This window comes from Mesoplodon bidens (assembly GCF_964165515.1).
Source record: "Mesoplodon bidens genome assembly, chromosome: 4".
Classification (NCBI taxonomy): Eukaryota; Metazoa; Chordata; class Mammalia; order Artiodactyla; family Ziphiidae; genus Mesoplodon; species Mesoplodon bidens.
In genome coordinates this window covers 138,048,048-138,067,832 of record NC_138160.1, presented here as the reverse complement: position 1 = coordinate 138,067,832, position 19,785 = coordinate 138,048,048, and the positions used below count along the sequence as shown (strand labels likewise).

Sequence of the window (19,785 nt, the reverse complement as noted above, 5' to 3'; positions counted from 1 at the left end):
TCGTGGAGCTGAGGGCCAGAGACCAGGGTGACGGGAGTGTGTGTCTTGTTTGTCTGCTCCACAGCTCAAAGCCGTGCACGAGCAGCTTGCAGCCCTTTCACAGCCCCAGCAGAACAAACCAAAGAAAAAGGAGAAAGACAAAAAGGAGAAGAAAAAAGAAAAGCACAAAAAGAAAGAGGAAGTGGAGGAGAATAAGAAAAGCAAAGCCAAGGAACTTCCTCCCAAAAAGACCAAGAAAAATAATACCAGTAACAACAACACAAGGTCTGTGGGTCACCCCTACCCCCACCAGTGCCCCTAGTCCAGATGGGGACAGTGGGGAGGGAGGCTGCCTCTCTGCTCTTTTTTCTGGGATGGGCCTTTGAGGGAGAGAGGATAGCAGGTAGCATGGTGCAGGCGGCAAGACAAACCACAGCAGCCCCCCAGCTCACCACTTGTGGTCTCAACTGCAGCCACGTGCTCCCAGGAAGGCGCTGCCAGTGCCCCCTGTTTCCTGTGAAGACCACTGGGTGGGGGTGTGGAAGCCTCTCCAAGCCCTAAATGGAGGGATATGTGCCCACCTTCCCCCAGGGACGCATTCTTAATGGTGTCTGCATCACCCCTTCGTAGCAAGAAGGAGCCAGCACCCATGAAGAGCAAGCCCCCTCCCACATATGAGTCGGAGGAAGAAGACAAGTGCAAGCCCATGTCGTATGAAGAGAAGCGGCAGCTTAGCCTGGACATCAACAAGCTTCCTGGTGAGAAGCTGGGCCGCGTGGTGCACATCATTCAGTCGCGGGAGCCCTCACTCAAGAACTCCAACCCCGACGAGATCGAGATTGACTTCGAGACCCTGAAGCCATCCACCCTGCGTGAACTGGAGCGCTATGTCACCTCCTGTTTGCGGAAGAAAAGGAAACCTCAAGGTGCCCTTGGGCACCCTGGGGCGGTGGGGGGGGGTGTTGCCAGTCCTGGGTGAGGGAGAGGGCTGGGTAGATGGGCCAGGCTGCTACCCTTGCACCTCTAGTAGTGAGGCCCCTGTTGGCACCTTCAGGTAACTTTGCCTTCCAGTCTCGGCCCTCGTTCTCTGCAGGCCTGCTTTCTTTCCGATTGTAAAATCTGCGTTCTTGACATAGAAACCTCTGAAGGGTTGTGACATCAGACTCAGCCTTAGGCTTATTGGTGCCTTTGTTGATCTCTCTGGCTGTTGGCCATCTGCAGTCCACCTGCACCTAGGTGTCCTAAGCCTTGCTCTGAGCAGCAGCAGCTTTCGTCCTTAGCTTCCTGCCTCTGAGTCTTCCCCAGAAGCCACCCCCCTACGTCTTTGGGGTCTCTGGTCATGGGGGGTGTGGCTAGGAGGAAAGGCATTAAGTTGACACTGTGCCTGCTTGCTGTCTTCTCTAGCTTGGTGTGACACCCCCCCTTCCCCACCCCCCAGGTCTTCCAAACAGCTCTTTTGTGTTACCAGTGCCTTGTCTTGGCTCACAGCTTTTGCATTAGAACCAGTAGGACTTAGGATCCACATAAGGGCTTTGCACACAGCTTTCATTCCAGCCCGGACTGACTCCTGGGGTCCTTGGCACACACACACACCCCTTCCTCCGTCCAGGGTGCCACACAGTGACACTCGCCTCAGTCTGCACACTGAGGTACTGGGAGATCCCTTGGGGCTCTTTCCTTGTCTTGTTTTGTCTTTTGACTGTCATGTCCCCTTTAGGTCCTCTTTACCCACTGTCAGAAAAGTAGCTGAGGGAGCATAATCCCAGCAGTCCCTTGTGTTAGAGAATTCCCTCCTGCCCTGGTCTCTTAATCCTCGATGAACCCTGTAAAAGGGTATTTTGAGAGATGGGAGGGACCTTGAAAGTCCATTGTAAGCCAAGTGTTCGGTTGGCATGCATGGTAGGCTAGCTGCTTACCATTGGGAAATGTGGGTCTGGCCGAGGTTCGGAAGGATTGCAGCCGGCCATTAGGAGCAGCCTTCTGGCTTGTGGGACTCAGGACCGTGCCTGATTCTGTCCCTGTTGCTTTATTGCAGCTGAGAAAGTTGATGTGATTGCTGGCTCCTCCAAGATGAAGGGCTTCTCATCCTCAGAGTCGGAGAGCACCAGCGAGTCCAGCTCCTCTGACAGCGAAGACTCTGAAACAGGTTAGGTGTCTAACTTAGAGTCTTGTCGGAATCCTGCCTGTGCTCCATCCTGTGTCCAGGCTACCAGAGACCAGAGATGGCAGTCATAAGAACTTGCTGGGCCCTCCCATCTGTCCATCTACCTGGTCACCATGTTAATCCCTGACTGGGGGCAGGGGTAGCCCTGCACCTGCCCCCACACTACCCTCGACCTGGGCTGGGGCAGGGAAGACAGGTAGCCAGGGGTATTGACACTGCAGAGACCTGGGAAAGAAGGGGTGGGGGCAGATGATGGAATTCATCTTAGCGTGACCCTGCCCAGCCTCACAGTCTTCCGTGTGTCACAGTTGCATGCAACACAGCCCTTTCAGGTGATGTGCTCTGGCAGGTGTGGAGCAGCCTGCTTTTGGCCCTGCTGTTCCTGGGCTTAGGACACTGCCATCCTCCCCATAGTGTGCTCACTGCTGCATTGGCTACTCCTAACCGCACGCACTTGAACATGCGTGTCCTGTACCTCTAACAGTTCCTTCTCTCCATGCTCCATGGGCGTGCATTTGTATCCACTGGTGCGCCTGAGCAGCAGCTTTGACACGGGAGGTGGGGGCAGGTGGAGATGCTGAGAGCTGTGCCCGGTGGTGGGGAGAAGGGGACCTTTCCTCCAGATACAAGCCCTCCTGGTTATTCTCAGGGGAGCAGATGCTCAGACTGGCCCAGAGGAGAGGCTAGGGAAGAAGCCTGGTGACTAGCCTGTTCTGTGAGGTGGAGCTGGCCTTCTCTGTCTGGGTGAGCAGAGTTGTCCCTGGGCAGGTCTCACTCTATCAGCTGAGCAGACAGTCTGTGGACCACCCGTGAGCCTGCCCTGGGACCCTGGGCGTGCCCCTCCAGGCAGGCTGCAATGTGCACATCCACAGTGGGAAACGTGTGTTTGGGCAACGGAGACTCCTGGCATATTCTTTCATGTACCTATTTTATCCCTGATATTTTATTCTAACTGGAAATAAACGATAAGCTCCACTTTGTTCACATAAATAATGTGACCTGGTGGTGCCAAGGAAGTTTGAGGATCATTTGCAGCAGTTGGAAAGAGTGAAGCAGCTCTGAGGTGTGTGGGTCCACAGGTCCTCCTGTGGGCTCAGCCTGCCTCTGTCCAGGGAAGCTGGGGACAAGGGGGCCTCTGGGTCTTGTCACTGCTCCTCTTCCCTTTTACAGTAAGGACACCAGGTTTCCCAAGTGTCGGAGGAGGGCTCTGGACTACCTCATTATCAGTGGGCCAAAGTGACATGAAAGTCATTAAGTATATTCTGTATTTATTGAGCTCCTATTGTGTGCAAAGATTGCTGTGAGTAGTTTGCTGGCTGCCTCTTTCTCCATCCTTTACCCTTTTTTCTTTCTTCCTAATCAGCTCCCCCTTCCATTGCTTTTTAAAATCTGTCTACCAGCAGGGGGCGCCACATCTGGTGCTTGCTCAGGCAGAGCTGGCCCCAGGCCAGGGCCCAGTGCCCTTAGCAGGGTGAATGGCCATATTCTTGGGCCCAATTAGCATTCCTGGTGGCTGCTGACTTCTCACTTTCAGTGCCAGCCAAGCCTCAGGTTTGTCTTTCCCTCTGGGGTTTTGTACCTCCTGCATTTTCTAGCAGGCTGCTTCTACGAGGGGTTTCGTAGCCTTTTCTCCTAAGGATCTGAACAACCAAAGAATACCCCAGAGATTGAAATTGGCAGCGGACCTGATAGCTAAAACAGCATGGTTTGGCCCCACCCACTGTGACACCTTAGGGGCCCATGACCATCACACCTGATGTCCCCGTTGCGAATCTGTGATTGTGGCCTTTGTCCCTGACTCCTGAGCCTCTGATCATCCTACAGCCCGCCTGCTGCCGCCTGCTGTGGAGTGACCATGACGGTATTTCTAGCAGCTCCCTGCTGCTGCTGAGATTTTTTTTTTTCCCTCCACATTTTTCCCCCTTTTAAAGAAGCTGGAAGGATTGTGCAACAAGTAATCTGAGAGTCCTGGGAACAGCTGTCCTGGCAGGAAGGAGGGTGAGATTTACAGTCTCAGAGCCGCCAGCCTGCAGGCTCTCAGGCTCCGGCAGTCCAGCCCTGGCGGCTCCCTCGGCTGCCTCCAGCTCCTTCCTCTTCCCAGGCGCCCTCCCCACCTTGGGTTTTACGAGCCTCTCTTTTGACTTCGTGGTCCTGACTTTTCCTTTGCCTTCTGTGTGCGCTGGAGAGCTCTGTCGGAGGCCAGCTGAGAGCTTTTACTCTTGGGAGGGACCCACCCTGTAGGTTTGTGCCCTGCAGCTCAGATGCTACAGGTTCCAAAGTGGGAGCCTGTGCCCTGGCACCACTGAATGTGGCCATCTGCCACCCCCATCCTGCACAGGAACCTGCACTTGCTCTCCGGGTAGCTCCTCCAGCAGCTGCTCGTGCTGGGTCCATGGAGCTGGGTAGATTTCTCTGACCAGTTACAGGTGGTTCTGCCTTGTGGGGGATGGGGCCTGGTGGGGGGCATTGAAGGTATTTCTCTTGGTGTTTGGGGGCTTAATTGTCTTGCCCTTCTTCTTCTTGTGTTTCCATTTGGATAAGTGCCGAAATTCCTAAGGGCCTATATTTGTCAGTTCTGCCGACACAGCCCCGAGACATGAATCACCAAAAGAAATTGAACCAGAGGCACTAAGTTGGGGCTAGGGCAGTGGTACGTGGACTTCTCTCTGGCCACTGTCCATAGACAAGGATGCTGCTAGCTGCTCAGGACATGGGGGCTGGTCCTTGGGGCAAGGCCGCTTCAGGGAGGCAGTGCGTCCACAGACTGGGGCGGAGGGGGTGTTTCTTTTCCAGCTCTGTCCCAGGCCACTGTGTGTTCCTCCTCCTGTCCAGCAGCATACAGCACTGCTGGCCAGTCCCACCACATCTTTTGAACCCAGCTGTTACTTGAGTCGTGGTCTTCCACTGAGCTTTGATTCTGGTTAAACTCTGAATCTGCTTGAGGGACAGAAGGCGGTGGTACAAGTGCCACCCTCCCACTGCCCCTGAGCCATCTTAAGCTTTCACCCCATCACATTGCTGATGTCTGGCTCTTCCCAAATGCCACCCACAAATCTTTTTGGGCAGGGGCGGCCACACAGTTCCTGTCGCTCTCAGGAGCACCCCTGGCCTGGGCTGGGACAGGCGTTCAGGGAATTCTCTTGGACTTGGTTTTGGTCTTTTAGTTGCAGAGGGAGCACACTCCAGCTATTTTAGTCTCCTGGTTTCCTTTTCCCAGGATTGGAGCATGTGGGTGTTTCTTAATAGCTCCAGGGGGAAAAGGAATGCTTGATGTTTTGGAAAGATTTGAGCTGGAAAGTGCAGACAGAGGCCATGGGGCATTCTTCCCAGACAACCAGCCTCAGCTTCCGACCCCCTGGGGTCTTGGAGAAGGACTCGGTTCCAGTCCCATCTTGGGGCCTGCTGCTGCCCACTCCAAGGGTGTGACGCACGCTCTTGGGGAGGGGGTAAGTCCCCTGGTGGGGGTGGGGGTAGGAAGAGATCTGGAGGACGGGGCTATAGCCAGTCTGCCTGCACTGCCAGGTGACCCTCACACTCCTATACACACGCAGGGACGGATTTTAGGGCTTTGTGGGTGAAGGTGAGCCTTGTGGAATGTGCCTTGAATGAGAGACCAGCCGGTGGGCGGGTTTTTCTCACATGCGCACTTGGGGACCATGGGAGTGCAGTGTTGGTTGCATCTGTGACTAACAGAAGTATCTGCTCTGCTATATGGGTGGGAATGAGCCCCACATCCCCTCCCCGGTCAAGGGGAGCTGCATTCGATGCCTGGGACAAAGAAAGGACAACTTTCTTCCTCAACCTGTTTTTATTTTTTGTTTTTTCCTCCTTAACAGTGTATGTAACTGGCTCCTCTTTTTTTTTTTTTTTTTTTTTTTTTTTTTGCGGTACGTGGGCCTCTCACTGTTGTGGCTTCTCCCGTTGCGGAGCACAGGCTTCGGACGCGCAGGCTCAGCGGCCATGGCTCACGGGCCTAGCCGCTCCGCGGCATGTGGGATCTTCCCAGACCGGGGCACGAACCCGTGTCCCCTGCATCGGCTGGCGGACTCTCAACCACTGCGCCACCAGGGAAGCCCCCTGGCTCCTCTTCTTATAATTTTTTTTGGTTTGTTTCTTGCGGTTTATAGGAATGCAGAGGTGAGGCTGTTAGCTAGAGGTCCTGCACTCCAGATCTCCTTTCTTAGGGTCTTTTCCTTCCTCCACCCAAACTGTGAGGAAGGGTCAGTATCACCTCCTTGAGATAGACAGGTGCAGAAAAGCAGACCCTGGGAGATAAGATCAGAATCAGTGGGTGCGTAATGCGCATGGCACACCAGGCTGGTCTTCAGAAGTGATGGCAAGGAGGACAGGCAGGGTAGCCTCTTAGATGCAAAGACCAGTAAAGGAAACACCAGCATGCACTCGGCGCATATGGAACTTGTTACTGGAAGCAGTTCTGTCTAGAAGCATAAACAGCATTAATAGGCTCAGGCGGTTCTGGAGAAATCCATGCGTGCCAGGTCCGAGGCCCTTATAAGGGAAAGGTGGGTCTGTCCCCACCTGCAGCTGGCCAGGCAGGGGGTGGAACTCCTAATCTGTGGCGCTATTCTCTCGTGCCCTGACAGCAAGCAGGGCACAAGAGGCTGGCTTGGTCTGCGGTTCTTCTGTTCTTATGACTTGAACGGTACATTCCACACCATTTCTCTCACACTGGTTTCTCTCTCCCTCTATGTAGGTCCTGCCTAATCATTGGACACGGACTCTTAATAAAACGGTCTTCAGTTCCAGATTCCTTCCCAGCAAGCTATAGCTTAAGTCCATTTTCTTCCGTGAAAGGGACAGGACTCCATCAAGTTATGGAATTCCTCAGAGCCCTGGGCCTGTCCCCTGGGGTGGATTAGTCATGTCCAGCAGCTCACGCCTAGTCCCGCCTCCGGGAAGGCTGCCTGCCTGGCTGCCTGCCTGGCTGCCCGCCCGGGCCTCCTGTGTAAAGACTGCCTGGCTGTCCTGCCCCGCCTCCCTGGTCGTCTGGGGTCTTCTGGGTGGGTGGCATCTCCCAGAGGGTGATGACAGTCCCCCCTGCACACGCATACATGTGGTGCTGCTCCGTGTGCAAGGCCCCAACACAAGTACGTTTTCTCTCCTCATCCCTCCCTCTTTTTGGGGGACTCTGGATCCTAACTGCTTCCCTTCTGGACCTTGCAATGACGTTAGCCCAGGGAAGATTTCATTCACCCTAAGGAAGAACACTGTAACAGCTAGAGTTTCCCCAAGTGAGGAATGGGGCTTTAGAGGCGAGGCCAGCTGGGCCCAAAGGCTCACTGGGGCTGTCCCTCAGCATGCCTTCTCTCTGGTGACCTGTAAGGCTCCATTAGCCAGAGGCTGTCACCAGCCACAGCTGATTCACAGCCCCCTGGAGTCCTCCTTTTCTATTTTCATTGTTCCCACTGTTTCTGTTGGGCATTTTCCCAACTTCTTTGGCCTCTTCTCCTAAAGTCACACAGGGAAAGTACTTCCTAAGCTGCCTCCCGATCCCTCCCTTCCCAGGTACTTAGAAGCAGGCTGCAGGAGCTACCAGGCAGGCCATTAGTGAGGGGCATCTGGGGAGGTGTGGCCGTGTAGCCAGTTGACCTGGCTCCTCTAGCCCATCATCCTTTCCTTTGGTGGGGATTGGCATCTGGGCTAGTGACAGGAAAGGGTTCTTGAAACCCAGAGCACTGGACCAGTCAATCGTGAGGGCATCAGAGCCTTCGGGCCCTGTTCATGCACATGCAAGTAGTCTCCTAGTCTTCAGTCCCCTAGAGTGATTACAGCTGCTGGGGATGGGACAGGTCAGGGTGGCCACATAATCCAAGCCCTCTGAGAGGCACTGAATAGGCTTTTTTTTTTTTTTGCTCTAAAAATAAATGTGGGCCCTTTTTTGGTCATGAATCCAGCATCTCAACAGAAAACTGCCTGACGTGAAAAGTTCCCTAAGGAATAGCATCTGCATTTCAGAGAACTTTTTTTGTTTTATATATAGTTTGTGTGTACTTCTTCAAGGCCTAACCATCTCCTGGCATCTTGGAGTCTGCCTTCTGCTGGAGCTGGAAGCAGGCTTGAGGAGGTGCAGTTGGCCACCGCCTGTGTGGAAACCCTGGCACCCCTCCCCAGCTCCTTGGGGCCTTGGGCCCAAGCAGCTCTAACTGCCCCAGACTGGCCTTGGCCTTGGGTTCCAGGTTCAGCCTCCCCAGAGCCTCCAGGGCCCTGCAGTGATACTTGGGAGTTCCTAGGCTGCTCCCTGATCCTGTAGCCGGTCAGCTTCCAGTCAAGCTCATTCGCCAAACAGACTATTTTGAGCTGCCCTTTGGCCTGTCCCTGATGTGTTCCCAGTACAACTCAGCCTGGCTAGGGTCAGGGAGCTTCATGCCCGGAGATTCCCACAGGACAGTTGGGAAGCTGCTGGCATTGTCTTTCTGGGAAGATTCTGCTGTCTTAGAACAGAAGTCAGGCTAGATTCCCACAGTGTCGGCCTGTATGCCTCCCCACCCCTCCTTCCCACTCGTGTGCACATGGGCTGTAGCCACGGGCCAGCTCTCCTGTGTGGTCCTTGCACCCTCGCTGTCCAGGGATCCCGTCCTTCTTGCCCATGGGGCTTCCGTCTGGCAGAGAACCTGATCTTTAGATTCAAGCTGTCACCTATGCCCAGTGCCCCAGGAACAGAGCAGAGAGAGCAGAAGCCCACTCACTCCTTGTTGTCAGCCTCCAGCATGCGGACGGTGGGAGGTGCCAGCCGGGCCTGAGGAGTCGCTGTAGGAGGGGTGGGAGGCCTGGGCGTCTGCTGGTGCTGAGGCTCCCAGCTGGTTCAGTTGAGGGGCTACGCACCTCTGCCCTTACCTTCTATCCTGTCTCCTTCCCTTGAGTTGTGGGGGAGTGGGGAGGAATCAGTGTTTTAATCAGATTTTACAAAAACGTTTTAATTCTTTGTACAATTACCATCCTATGTAAAGATGAAACTTGTGTTGAGTTCAAGATTTTTATGGAATAAAGATCACACAGTACTTGAGGCCATCTTCATGTAACCCTTTCTAGAGAGTTTTGTGTGGGGGTGTCTTGGGGCTGGTGTGTTGTGAAGTTGTGCACTTCCTGTCTTGTCTTCCTACCAGTAACTCCAACATGAGGCTCAGGACACGTGAGCCAGATGTGGCTGTCCCAAAGAGGCTCCAGCACCTCTTGGTCCCCACTGCTGGCTCCTTTAGTCCTCTGGTCCTGGTGTTCTGCTGCGCACCTCCCACCTTCTCTCCCACTCTAGACCTGCCCCTCCCAGCACTTCTGTGGAACCCTGGGATGGTACTCCCAGTGACCTTTCTAAGGCAGCTGAAAGCCACTCCCTGGATCCTTAAGGGCCCCATTGCACTTTTTCCCCTCTAGTTCACAGGTGGGCCTCTCTGCTCATGGCTGCAGGGAGATGGTGAGGTTTCAGAGCCACTGTCCCTCTTTTGTGATGGAAAAAAGTGTTTCCCCCCAAGGCCATGAGATGACAGGCCACCCCTACCCTGCCCAGCCTTCTCCCCATGACACAGTGGCCTCTCCTGGTCAGACTTGACCCATTGGTCCCCTCCCTCCAAAGGCATGCCAGCGTGCAAGCAGCCGCCCCCAGCCTCCCTTGAGCTGCAGTTTCTGTTACTGGAATCCATGCTGGGAGAGGAGCCCAGCCTGGAGGAATGCCCCGGCCTCTTTCTCCCACTCCCTTGGGTCAGCAGCCTCTGTGTACCGTGCTTTATCCCTGTGTGTGTAGGGTCCGCTTGGTCCTGGGCCTCCAGCTTCTCCTCCTCCATCCTGCGGCTGCCAGACGCCCTGTGGCCTGATCCTGCAAATCACCCAGATGGTTCCCTTTTGTATGTGTGACCCTCAAGAGTGTCCTCACCAGCTTTTGTATGTGACCCAAAGAGTTCTGCACCCAGTATCCTGGCATCTCTCAAGTCTGGGTTTGGGGCTGGGCCTACAGTTCCTGTGTCCCAGGTGTCCCTAGTTGCTGCCATTTGTATGAGACATGTCTAGCTGCTGAGTTTTGTGTCACTGTCTTATCACTTGCATGGAATGGTGAGCTCTTGGAGGGCACAAAGTCCCTTCTCATCCCTTTTGGTGACAACGTCGCACCAAGGCTGTGCACCTCACAGAAGTTTAGCACGGCCTTCCATGAAGCAGCTACCAGTGGAGCTAGCCCCGCTTTGGGCAAAAGCATGTGTCCTCCAACACCAGCAGCAAGAGCCAGCACCCTGGCAAGGAGCTCAGGGAATGCCAGGCAAAGCCATGAGGTGCCTCTCAGTGACAGGAATCCGAAAGGCACCATGGGTCCCACCTCCCACCTGGTGGTTGGTGACTTCATTTCCTAGCCCTTGAGCACTGGCTGGGCTTTCTTTCCTCCTCTGAGGTTTACACCCAGCAGTGTTTGGCAAGGGACATCCAGCTGGCAAAAGTTCCTTAGCATAAGCTTCTAGAGTGGGTGCAGAGGGAGTCATGCTGGCTCTTGCACACTCCTCACCCCAGATTTATCCACACAGTGGTGGCAACAAGCCATTGGCTCCTGAGAAACCGGGACACATACTGCTTTCTCCCTGCAGCACATTAACTGTATCCCAACACAGGGACTTCTCTGAGGCCGGTCTCCTGAGAGGAAGGGGAGTCTGAGTCTGGCCAGTGGCCGCCTCCTCTGCTGGCAATGACATTGAGTACCTCCCCCATTGGCTCCTGCGTCGTCCAGGGAGGCTGGCTGGCTGGCTGGCTTGCTTCCTTCCTTCCTTCTCTTCCTCCACAAAGTGCTCATGCTTGTCAGCACTCTCCTCACCTGTCCCATGGCTCTGTGGCCAGGCCTTGGCCCATGCTGGCACCAGTGGTCTTTCTCACCCCAACTCACGCATCTGTTTCCTCTGGGAGGATGGGAAGGAGCGAGCCTCAGAGGTCAATGCAGTTGGAGGCCACCGAGTTGTTACTTTTTAGCTGTGTGACCAGAGCAAGTTCCTTAACTTTTCTGAGCCTCACTTTGCTAATTTGTAAAATGGACAAGATCATTTCAAACACCATGGTTGTTCCAAGGCAAAGCAGGTTGGGGTGCAGGTGCTCAGGTCACTGTAGAGGCTTCTGACCAGCAAATTGGAGGAGACGTTGGGCAAGGAGGTTTCTCGTAGCTCAGTTCCCAGTGCATTCGGGTGTCATCTTTTAATGGAGCTGGTAGTCTGGAGATTGGCAGGCAGCTTTTCAGGCATGGTCCCTGCTAGGAAAAAGCAGCAGGCAATTGGGTAGGTGGCACCCCACATGTCTTTCCCTCCCCTGTGACCAACTTCCATCCCAGACAGAACCCAGCCACCCTCCCTCTCACTGTCACCGGTCCTTCTCCTGAACTCATCCTCTGTTTTCTCCTTGCTCTGCGTTCAAGGCCAGCTCCCAGTCTTCTCCCCCGTAGGCTCACCACCTTCTCTTTTCCTCCACAGAGATGGCTCCGAAGTCAAAAAAGAAGGGGCACCCCGGGAGGGAGCAGAAGAAGGTATGTGGTTTCGGGGGTGTCCTTTAGCAGGTGAGCAGTGGCCACCTGCCTGTTTGGGCCCAGGAGGGACCCTGTGTCTGACCCAGACGGGTTTGGCCTGCCTGACGTCAGCCTGTCTGTCTGTCTGTCTGCAGCACCATCACCACCACCATCAGCAGATGCAGCAGGCCCCGGCCCCCGTGCCCCAGCAGCCCCCACCGCCTCCCCAGCAGCCCCCACCGCCTCCACCTCCACAGCAGCAGCCCCCGCCCCCGCCCCCTCCGCCTTCCATGCCACAGCAGGCAGCCCCTGCGATGAAGTCCTCGCCTCCGCCCTTCATCGCCACCCAGGTGCCCGTCCTGGAACCCCAACTCCCAGGCAGTGTCTTCGACCCCATTGGCCACTTCACCCAGCCCATCCTGCACCTGCCGCAGCCTGAGCTGCCCCCTCACCTGCCCCAGCCTCCCGAGCACAGCACTCCGCCTCATCTCAACCAGCACTCGGTGGTCTCTCCTCCAGGTGAGCTGCAGCCACATCCACAACAGTGTGGGGAGGTCCTCTTACCACAGTGACAGGGCACTCTGGGCGACCTGCAGAACCCCTCTTAACCTCAGTTATCTCTAAGGGGAGGTTAGCAGCTTCTCGGGGCCATTATGGAAATTACACAAGAGGCCCCAGAGCAGGCCTTGCACAGAGAGAGAGTGTTTGGGTACAGAAGACACTGATTCACATCTTCTGTTGGGCCAGGCGTGGTGTGAGATGGAAAAAATACGTGATCCTCTGTAGCTCCCAGTCAGGGATAGGGGTTTGGGAGGGCACACACCCTCATCCGAGAGTGGACATACCTGTGGAAATCAGGAAAGACTTGCTCTGGGACCTGAAGGGCAAGTGCAGCAGTTGGAGGGAAGGGAAGGGAGGAGAATTGGGGGCGTGGAGCACGGGGTAGGATGATGCTGGTGAGGGGCCTGATCCTGTAGACTTCCCTGGATGCTGTCCTTATTCTGGAGCTTTTGGGAAGCCAAGGATGGTGGAGAGGTTGCCAGTTGGAGGGAGACAAGTAGGAGGTCAGGATGGAGGAGAAAGGCTGGACCGGGGGCCACGGGGTGTGTGAGCCTCACCACCCTGCTACTGTGTCCTTCCAGCTTTGCACAACGCACTGCCTCAACAGCCATCACGGCCCAGTAACCGAGCTGCCGCCCTCCCCCCCAAGGCTGCCCGTCCCCCGGCCGTATCACCCGCCCTGGCCCAGCCTCCCCTACTCCCGCAGCCCCCCATGGCTCAGCCCCCCCAAGTGCTGCTGCAGGAGGATGAAGATCCGCCTGCCCCACCCCTCACCTCCATGCAGATGCAGCTCTATTTGCAGCAGCTGCAGAAGGTGCAGCCCCCCACACCACTACTCCCTTCCGTGAAGGTGCAGTCCCAGCCCCCGCCCCCTCTGCCCCCCCCTCCCCACCCCTCAGTGCAGCAGCAGCTACAGCAGCAGCAGCAGCCACAACCGCCACCCCAGCAGCAGCACCAGCCCCCGCCACGGCCCGTGCATATGCAGCCCATGCAGTTCCCCACCCATATCCAGCAGCCCCCGCCGCCCCCAGGCCAGCAGCCCCCCCACCCACCCACGGGCCAGCAGCCACCCCCGCCGCAGCCCGCCAAGCCTCAGCAAGTCATCCAGCATCACCCTTCACCCCGGCACCACAAGTCAGACCCCTACTCAACTGGTAAGTGTCCTCCCACCAGCACTACCGTCCTGCTCCAGGGTTCTGGGGAGGCTGGTGCTAGGCCCAGAGTTTTGTCCTCAAGAAGCCAGATGGGTCAGTTTGTGCTGCAGGCTGAGATGGGCTCAAAGCTGAGCCTCGAAGGCTCTGGGTTGGTTGGAGAGAGGCAGCTGAAAGGGGGCGATGATACTTGATGCAGTGTTTTAATCAGGTGTCCATCTTGCGTGCAAGCCGAGATGACAGATTAAGGCCCCAGTGGGCCATTTTCTTGGAACTCCTGGTCAAGAGTGTTAACTGCATTGTGACTCCTGTTAGGTGAGGAGGCCAGAAGCCCAGGGGAGGCACCTGCTGAGCCTCTGGGGATTGGGGCAGGCTTCTTGGAGGAGGTGACCAGGGGATGAGCAGGAGTTAGCTTAACAAACAGTGGGGTGTGAGGTCCAGGCAGAGCCAGGAGCAGGTCTGGGCAGTGTGGTCTGCTTGGGAACCTACAGAAACAGGTGCTCTGCTTTTGGTGTCAGGAGGCCCCCCTGGTGGAGCCGGGAGGGAGAATTAGCCTGAAGCTCACAGCTAGCCCACGACTCACCCAGGAATCATTGCTGTCTCCTGCTCCCAGTCTCCAGCCTGATCTAGATCTAGGTTGCCATTTTCCAGTCAACAGCATTGGGCAGGCCATGTCCTCTTGCCTTTCCTGGGCACTTGTTTTCTTGGTGTCTCTGACCAAAATGTTTCGGCTGACCATGGTAGGGCAGTGTTTTAGTAGATGCCTCATGGTGTGGTGACACATTGACGTTCCTGGACTTGGCATGTAGATCATGCAGCCTGGCCTGGGGGTGGGGGGTGTCCAGTGAGTGCCGCCTACAAATTGAATAAAGCTGTTGACTTTAGGCTGTGACTGCTCCTAAACCCAGCAAAAGCTGCCAGGTGCCAAGTGGATCACTGTGTACCCTGAGCTGAGAACAGCTGGCTGTCCTCCCTGGGAAAGACCAGTGGTGGTCCCAGCAGCTCTGCAAATGTGCCTGTTTTCCACCCTCAAGCAAGCCTGGGTTTCCTTGTGGAGACCAGTAGTGGGCAGGTGATGAGATGCCTTAGGAAGAGTCAGCACTTGTGGTGGGGCAGGGCAGGTCCCCTCTGGCTACCTGTGCTTAGAGTCTCTGGGCCCATCTCCCCCTGAGTTTCTGTGGCCTGGAATGAGTCACATCACAGGGAGTGACGTGTGTTGGAGCATAGCTGGGGGCTTTGGGCCAAAGACCAAGTTGTTGGAGCCCAGGGAGGTTTGGCAAGCATCCCTGGGCACCAGGCCAACTTGGAGGCACCGCCCCTGAGCTACTGGGCTCCCCTCTAGGTGCTGCTGGATGAAGCCTCCAGCAGGCAAGAGATTTCTGCAAGTCATAGGCCTGAGAGCCTGCCGTTGCCGAGGTCAGCCTCAGCAGGTGCTCCCAAGGGAACCACCCAGACAAGAGGCTGTTGCAGTCGTGTGTTTGCAGATTGCTGGCAGGCCCAGGCCAAGGCTGCCTGGGTCCCCCCAGCCTTTGGTTGGATGAAGGTGGGTGGGCTGGCCCACTTTCTGCAAGAACCATGAGCCCAACACCTGTTCTGCCAGTTCTGCTGTGGTGTAGGCCAGGTCCAGGCTTCTCCCCATTGTGTGGGCCTTGCAGGTTGAGTTGTATTGGGGAGGTTCCTGGGGATCTGGCCTTAGGCCCGAAGCAGCTGTCCAGGCAGACCGGCCTAGCCACATGGGGACAGCTGGAAGCCCAGGCTGCCTGCTCCGTGGGGTTATTGACATCCCTTGTATTTGACCCAGGCCATACCATAGGACCACCTGGAGAGCTTTTAAAAGATACTCAAGCTCAGATCCCACCTGGGACCAGATGTATCTGCACTTCCTAAAGTTTCCTAATGGAAACTTTTTTTTCTGACACACAGTGGTTTCAAACACTAGGATTGCGCTCATGGCTCCACAAAGCCCTGCTGCACACTGAGCACAGGGCCTGACATGCAAGGGGCTGAGCCGTTGTGGGGCTTCCCTTGGGTTGGGAGGGCCTGGCTGGGCCCAGGGCTGGCGGCCTCCATACCAGACATGCTGATAAGCTCCTTGTCCCTTCTCCTAGGTCACCTCCGTGAAGCCCCCTCCCCGCTTATGATACATTCCCCCCAGATGCCACACCAGAGTCTGACCCACCAGTCGCCACCCCAGCAAAACGTCCAGCCTAAGAAGCAGGTAAAGGGCAGGGCCGGGCCACAGCCCCCAGGGATGGGTGCAGGCTGGGGCCAGGGGCGCCCATCCACCTCACCAGCTGCCATGGCTGTGCCGTCCCAGGAGCTACGTGCAGCCTCCGTGGTCCAGCCCCAGCCCCTGGTGGTGGTGAAGGAGGAGAAGATCCACTCACCCATCATCCGCAGTGAGCCCTTCAGCCCCTCGTTGCGGCCGGAACCCCCCAAGCACCCAGAGAGCATCAAGGCCCCCGTCCACCTGCCCCAGCGTGAGTGCCCTCTCCAATCCCAGCTGAGGTTGAGGCCCCCAGGCCTGCACTGGATGTGAGCCTCCCGTGGGCTGGTCACCCGTGCCCCACTGAGGTGGGTTGGGCCCAGGCCCATGGGCTATTTCTGTTCCAGGGCCTGAGATGAAGCCCGTGGATGTTGGGAGGCCTGTGATTCGGCCCCCTGAGCAGAATGCACCCCCACCAGGGGCCCCTGACAAGGACAAACAGAAACAGGAGCCGAAGACGCCAGTTGCACCCAAAAAGGTAGGAGCAGTGGACCCATGAGTGCCCCTCACCCCCGCCCCAAGGAGGTGCCTTGGCAGGTGTGTCCTCAGACTTTGGGCCTCTCTGGAGGAGTCCAGATGCAGCAGGATCCCTCACTGGCCCCCTGGTCTCTCTGCCTCGCAGGACCTAAAAATCAAGAATATGGGCTCCTGGGCTAGCCTGGTGCAGAAGCATCCCACCACCCCGTCCTCCACAGCCAAGTCATCAAGTGACAGCTTCGAGCAGTTCCGCCGGGCGGCCCGGGAGAAGGAGGAACGCGAGAAGGCACTGAAGGCGCAGGCTGAGCATGCAGAGAAGGAGAAGGAGCGGCTCCGGCAGGAGCGCATGAGGTGGGCGTGGGCTCTGGGCAGGTTGTGGGGCTCCCAGGGCTTGCACTCGTCCCCACGTGACACGGAGCCCTGCTCTGCTCAGGAGCCGAGAGGATGAGGATGCGCTAGAGCAGGCCCGGCGAGCCCACGAGGAGGCACGCCGGCGCCAGGAGCAGCAGCAGCAGCAGCAGCAGCGCCAGGAGCAGCAGCAGCAGCAGCAGCAACAGGCAGCTGCTGTAGCCGCTGCCGCCACCCCCCAGGCCCGGAGCTCCCAGCCCCAGTCCATGCTGGACCAGCAGAGGGAGTTGGCCCGAAAGCAGGAGCAAGAGCGAAGGCGCCGGGAAGCGGTGAGCTGGGGGACTCTGGTGGACACTGCTGGGCAGAGATCCACCCCTGGAGGAGTTGAGAAAGGGGACCCTGAACCTGGAGAGGGCAGGGAGGCTCTCTCCCCAAGAGGTGGGGTGCAAGCAGAGAGCCATTGGGTGGGTACTCAGGGCAGAGCTCCTTCTTATCTGCGCCACGCTGGCCTCTAGGCCTCAGAGGTGCTCTGGCCTAGTGCAGGGGAGGTTCTGGGGTGTGGGCCCTGAGGGAATAGCCCATGCTGGAGGTCAGGGGTGAGGGTTTGGGAGCCACAGCAAGGGCAGGACACCGAGTTTCACTTCCTCCCACTCTCCTCTCTCCTCCAGATGGCAGCTACCATTGACATGAATTTCCAGAGTGATCTATTGTCAATATTTGAAGAAAATCTTTTCTGAGAGCACCTAGGTGACTTCTGACTTTGATTTCCTGGCAAAACGTTGACTCTCCATAGTGTTAGGGGCAGCAGTGGAGGCAGTAGCAGTGGCAAGGGGGTAACTCCGGGCCTGGCTCTCCTGCATGCTATGCCTGGGGCAGGCCTGATGGGCAGCTGAGGACTGCAGAGCCTATCTGCCTTACAGCCAGCCGGACGTCCCGCCACCACCCCCACAGGACGTCGGCTCAGAGCACGCCTCGCCACGAGCAAGTGCCGGCCAGACCCAAGCCCCAAGTCCCCGCGTGTGGGGCAGAGGCCCTTCTCTCTGCCAAATGTCTACACAGTATACACAGGACATCGTTGCTGCCGCCACCGTGACTGGTTTACTGTCCCCAAGAACATGACGTTTGTGACGTCCTGCCCGCCGGGAGTCCTCCACACCCCAGCTGCCCCTGCCCACACCCAGGAGACTAGGGCAGGCCTGCAAGAGCTGGAGGTGGCGAGGGCGCTGGCCCACCCCCTTGCTGGCACTGACTTTGCCTTGAACAGACCCCACCCCTCCCTTCCTCTCCCCCCACAAGCCTTTAATCGAGAGCCGCTCTCTGTAAGTGTTCGCTTGTGCAAAAGGGAATAGTGCCGTGGAGGTGTGTGTGTGTCCATGGCAATCTGGAGCGAGGTGACTGTCACACGCGCGTGTGTGGGCCGGCCTCGCCCGGCGAGTGAGGCCACCAACCAAAGTCAGTTCCTTCCCACCTGTGTTTCTGTTCTTTTTTTTTTTTTTTCTATATATATATTTTTTGTTGGATTCTATTTTATTTTTAATTCTCTCTTCTCCTCCAGACACAATGGCACTGCTTATCTCCGAAATGGTGTGATTGTCTCCTCATTGAGCGGCGGCTGCCACCGCGCTGTGGGTAGTGTGTGACCGTGGCTGTACTGTGTAGTGAAACATAGTTGGCATATCTTTGTTTGAAGTTTGTTGGTGACTCCACCAAACTGGTGTAAAAAAACTCAAAAAAAAAACAAAACATACAAAACACACAAAAAAACTGCCTATATTTTACTCAGTTTCAAACTTTACTAGTCTATTTTTAATTATAAAACCAGAAAGCCACGTTTTCTTTTCTTTTTTTTTCTCCCCGCCATTCGTTGGCTGCTTCTTTGTTTTTTAACGTCAAATCTGTTTCTGAGTTGTTGTTGTTGTGGTTTTTTTTTTTTTTTTTTTTTTTTTTTTTACCAGGAGAGGAAGGGCCAGGGGACGTGGTGGGCGCAAGGGGCCAGGGGCCACAGGCCACAGACTGAGGCAGAAGCTCCCCGCCTGGCGCTTGGCCCTACCAACCGGCTGCCCCTTCCCCCCGCTTTTTTTTAATTTTATAATTGGAGCCCTTGGTGAGGTTCCATGTGCCATGAGAACCCACTCTACACCATGACGCTGGTGCCTCAGTGTTGGCCAAACTCTGGAGTCACTGACTGGTTTGACTTTCATACGGTGAATATGCATTTGGTCTGTACTGATCATGGAATAAACACATCTCTCTTTTTTAATGCTGGCGTCTCCCTGACATTTCTTTGTGAACCACCTGTTGCCTAGGCTAGGCCCAGGGGCCCCCCACACCACCTCTATACAAGATCTAGTGACGGGGGACCACGTGTCCTGTCCCTACTGTCCCTGGGCAGGAGCTGACCCCTATAAGCTGAAGCTGTGTCAGGGAGCCCAAATACCCATTCTTCCTGTGGACCCTGGCCTAGGTTGGTGGCATCTTCTAGCAGAACCTGGTCAAACTCCACACAGTGTTCTTCCCCTTTGCCCTTCCTCCATCCTGGTCCCCCACTCAGCCAGAGGACTTGAGCCACTTCTCCTACCTTGCCTGCCTCTGCTGAACTCCTCCTTTCATTTAAGCTCAGGGTTAACCAGTTATTCTTAGATAAGTGTACATCCCCCAAAATAGGATCCTCGCCCCCCACACCCCCAAGCACGCACACACACCCATTCCTCCCTGAGAAAGCTTGCCAGGTGGACACCCTGCCAGTCTGCCTGTGTACCCATCTGTACACACACGCCGCAGCCACAGGGCAAAGGCAGTACCCAAGAGCGGCCCCCAGGATGTAGGATGAAAGTATGTGATTTATACGTCTGCAAAGACACAAAGTGACTGAAACATTTCGAGCACTGTTTATTAACCCACATCCCACTTTGTGTTTTTCAACCAGAAAGACCCTGTATCTTGTGTTTGGAATCTGCCAAACCTCTCAGCTAATGGTGTAGTTCAGGCATTCAGCCAGAGACCTGCCCCGCTCCTGCTACACAATCCTGCCCCCTTTCCCTCCCACAGCACTTCCTCATAAACCACTGTGCTGGTTCAAGTGTGACTTATATTTTGGTTCCTTGGGGTTTCTTCCATCTCATCCCACCCCCTCATTTTTGTTCCGTGTTTTGTTCAGAAACTTCCCCAGGCCAAGTCTGACTGTTTAGCTGGAGAAATGGTTTTGTCTGCACCTTCCTTCTAAAGATTTAATTCTGCTATGGCCCTTTCCACACCTCCCTGATGGGTGTTTCTCTTAACTGGGTTGTGATTAGAACTTGGATCTACTATTTAATTTCTCTGGCCATTTCCCAGTCTCTCCCACAGTACTAGAAATCTT

General features: G+C 55.9%; 1 protein-coding gene across 7 annotated transcripts in view; it reads left to right on the top strand.

The window, feature by feature from the left end:
• Positions 1 to 17,952, top strand: part of BRD4 (bromodomain containing 4) — an 82,774-nt gene extending 64,822 nt beyond the window's left edge. For 2 of the 7 annotated variants that reach the window (XM_081230653.1, XM_081230657.1), the window contains 11 exons: positions 65 to 264; positions 571 to 905; positions 2,015 to 2,125; positions 11,593 to 11,645; positions 11,780 to 12,143; positions 12,767 to 13,339; positions 15,445 to 15,816; positions 15,950 to 16,080; positions 16,225 to 16,430; positions 16,513 to 16,756; positions 17,096 to 17,952. In XM_081230653.1, the coding sequence (XP_081086779.1) occupies positions 65 to 264; positions 571 to 905; positions 2,015 to 2,125; positions 11,593 to 11,645; positions 11,780 to 12,143; positions 12,767 to 13,339; positions 15,445 to 15,816; positions 15,950 to 16,080; positions 16,225 to 16,430; positions 16,513 to 16,756; positions 17,096 to 17,164 (2,658 nt within the window). In that variant the 3' untranslated portion in view covers positions 17,165 to 17,952. The remainder of the gene's footprint in view (positions 1 to 64; positions 265 to 570; positions 906 to 2,014; positions 2,126 to 11,592; positions 11,646 to 11,779; positions 12,144 to 12,766; positions 13,340 to 15,444; positions 15,817 to 15,949; positions 16,081 to 16,224; positions 16,431 to 16,512; positions 16,757 to 17,095) is intronic. The other 5 variants (XM_081230654.1, XM_081230658.1, XM_081230655.1 and 2 more) reach the window with 4 other exon arrangements.
• The last annotated feature ends 1,833 nt before the right edge of the window (positions 17,953 to 19,785 follow it).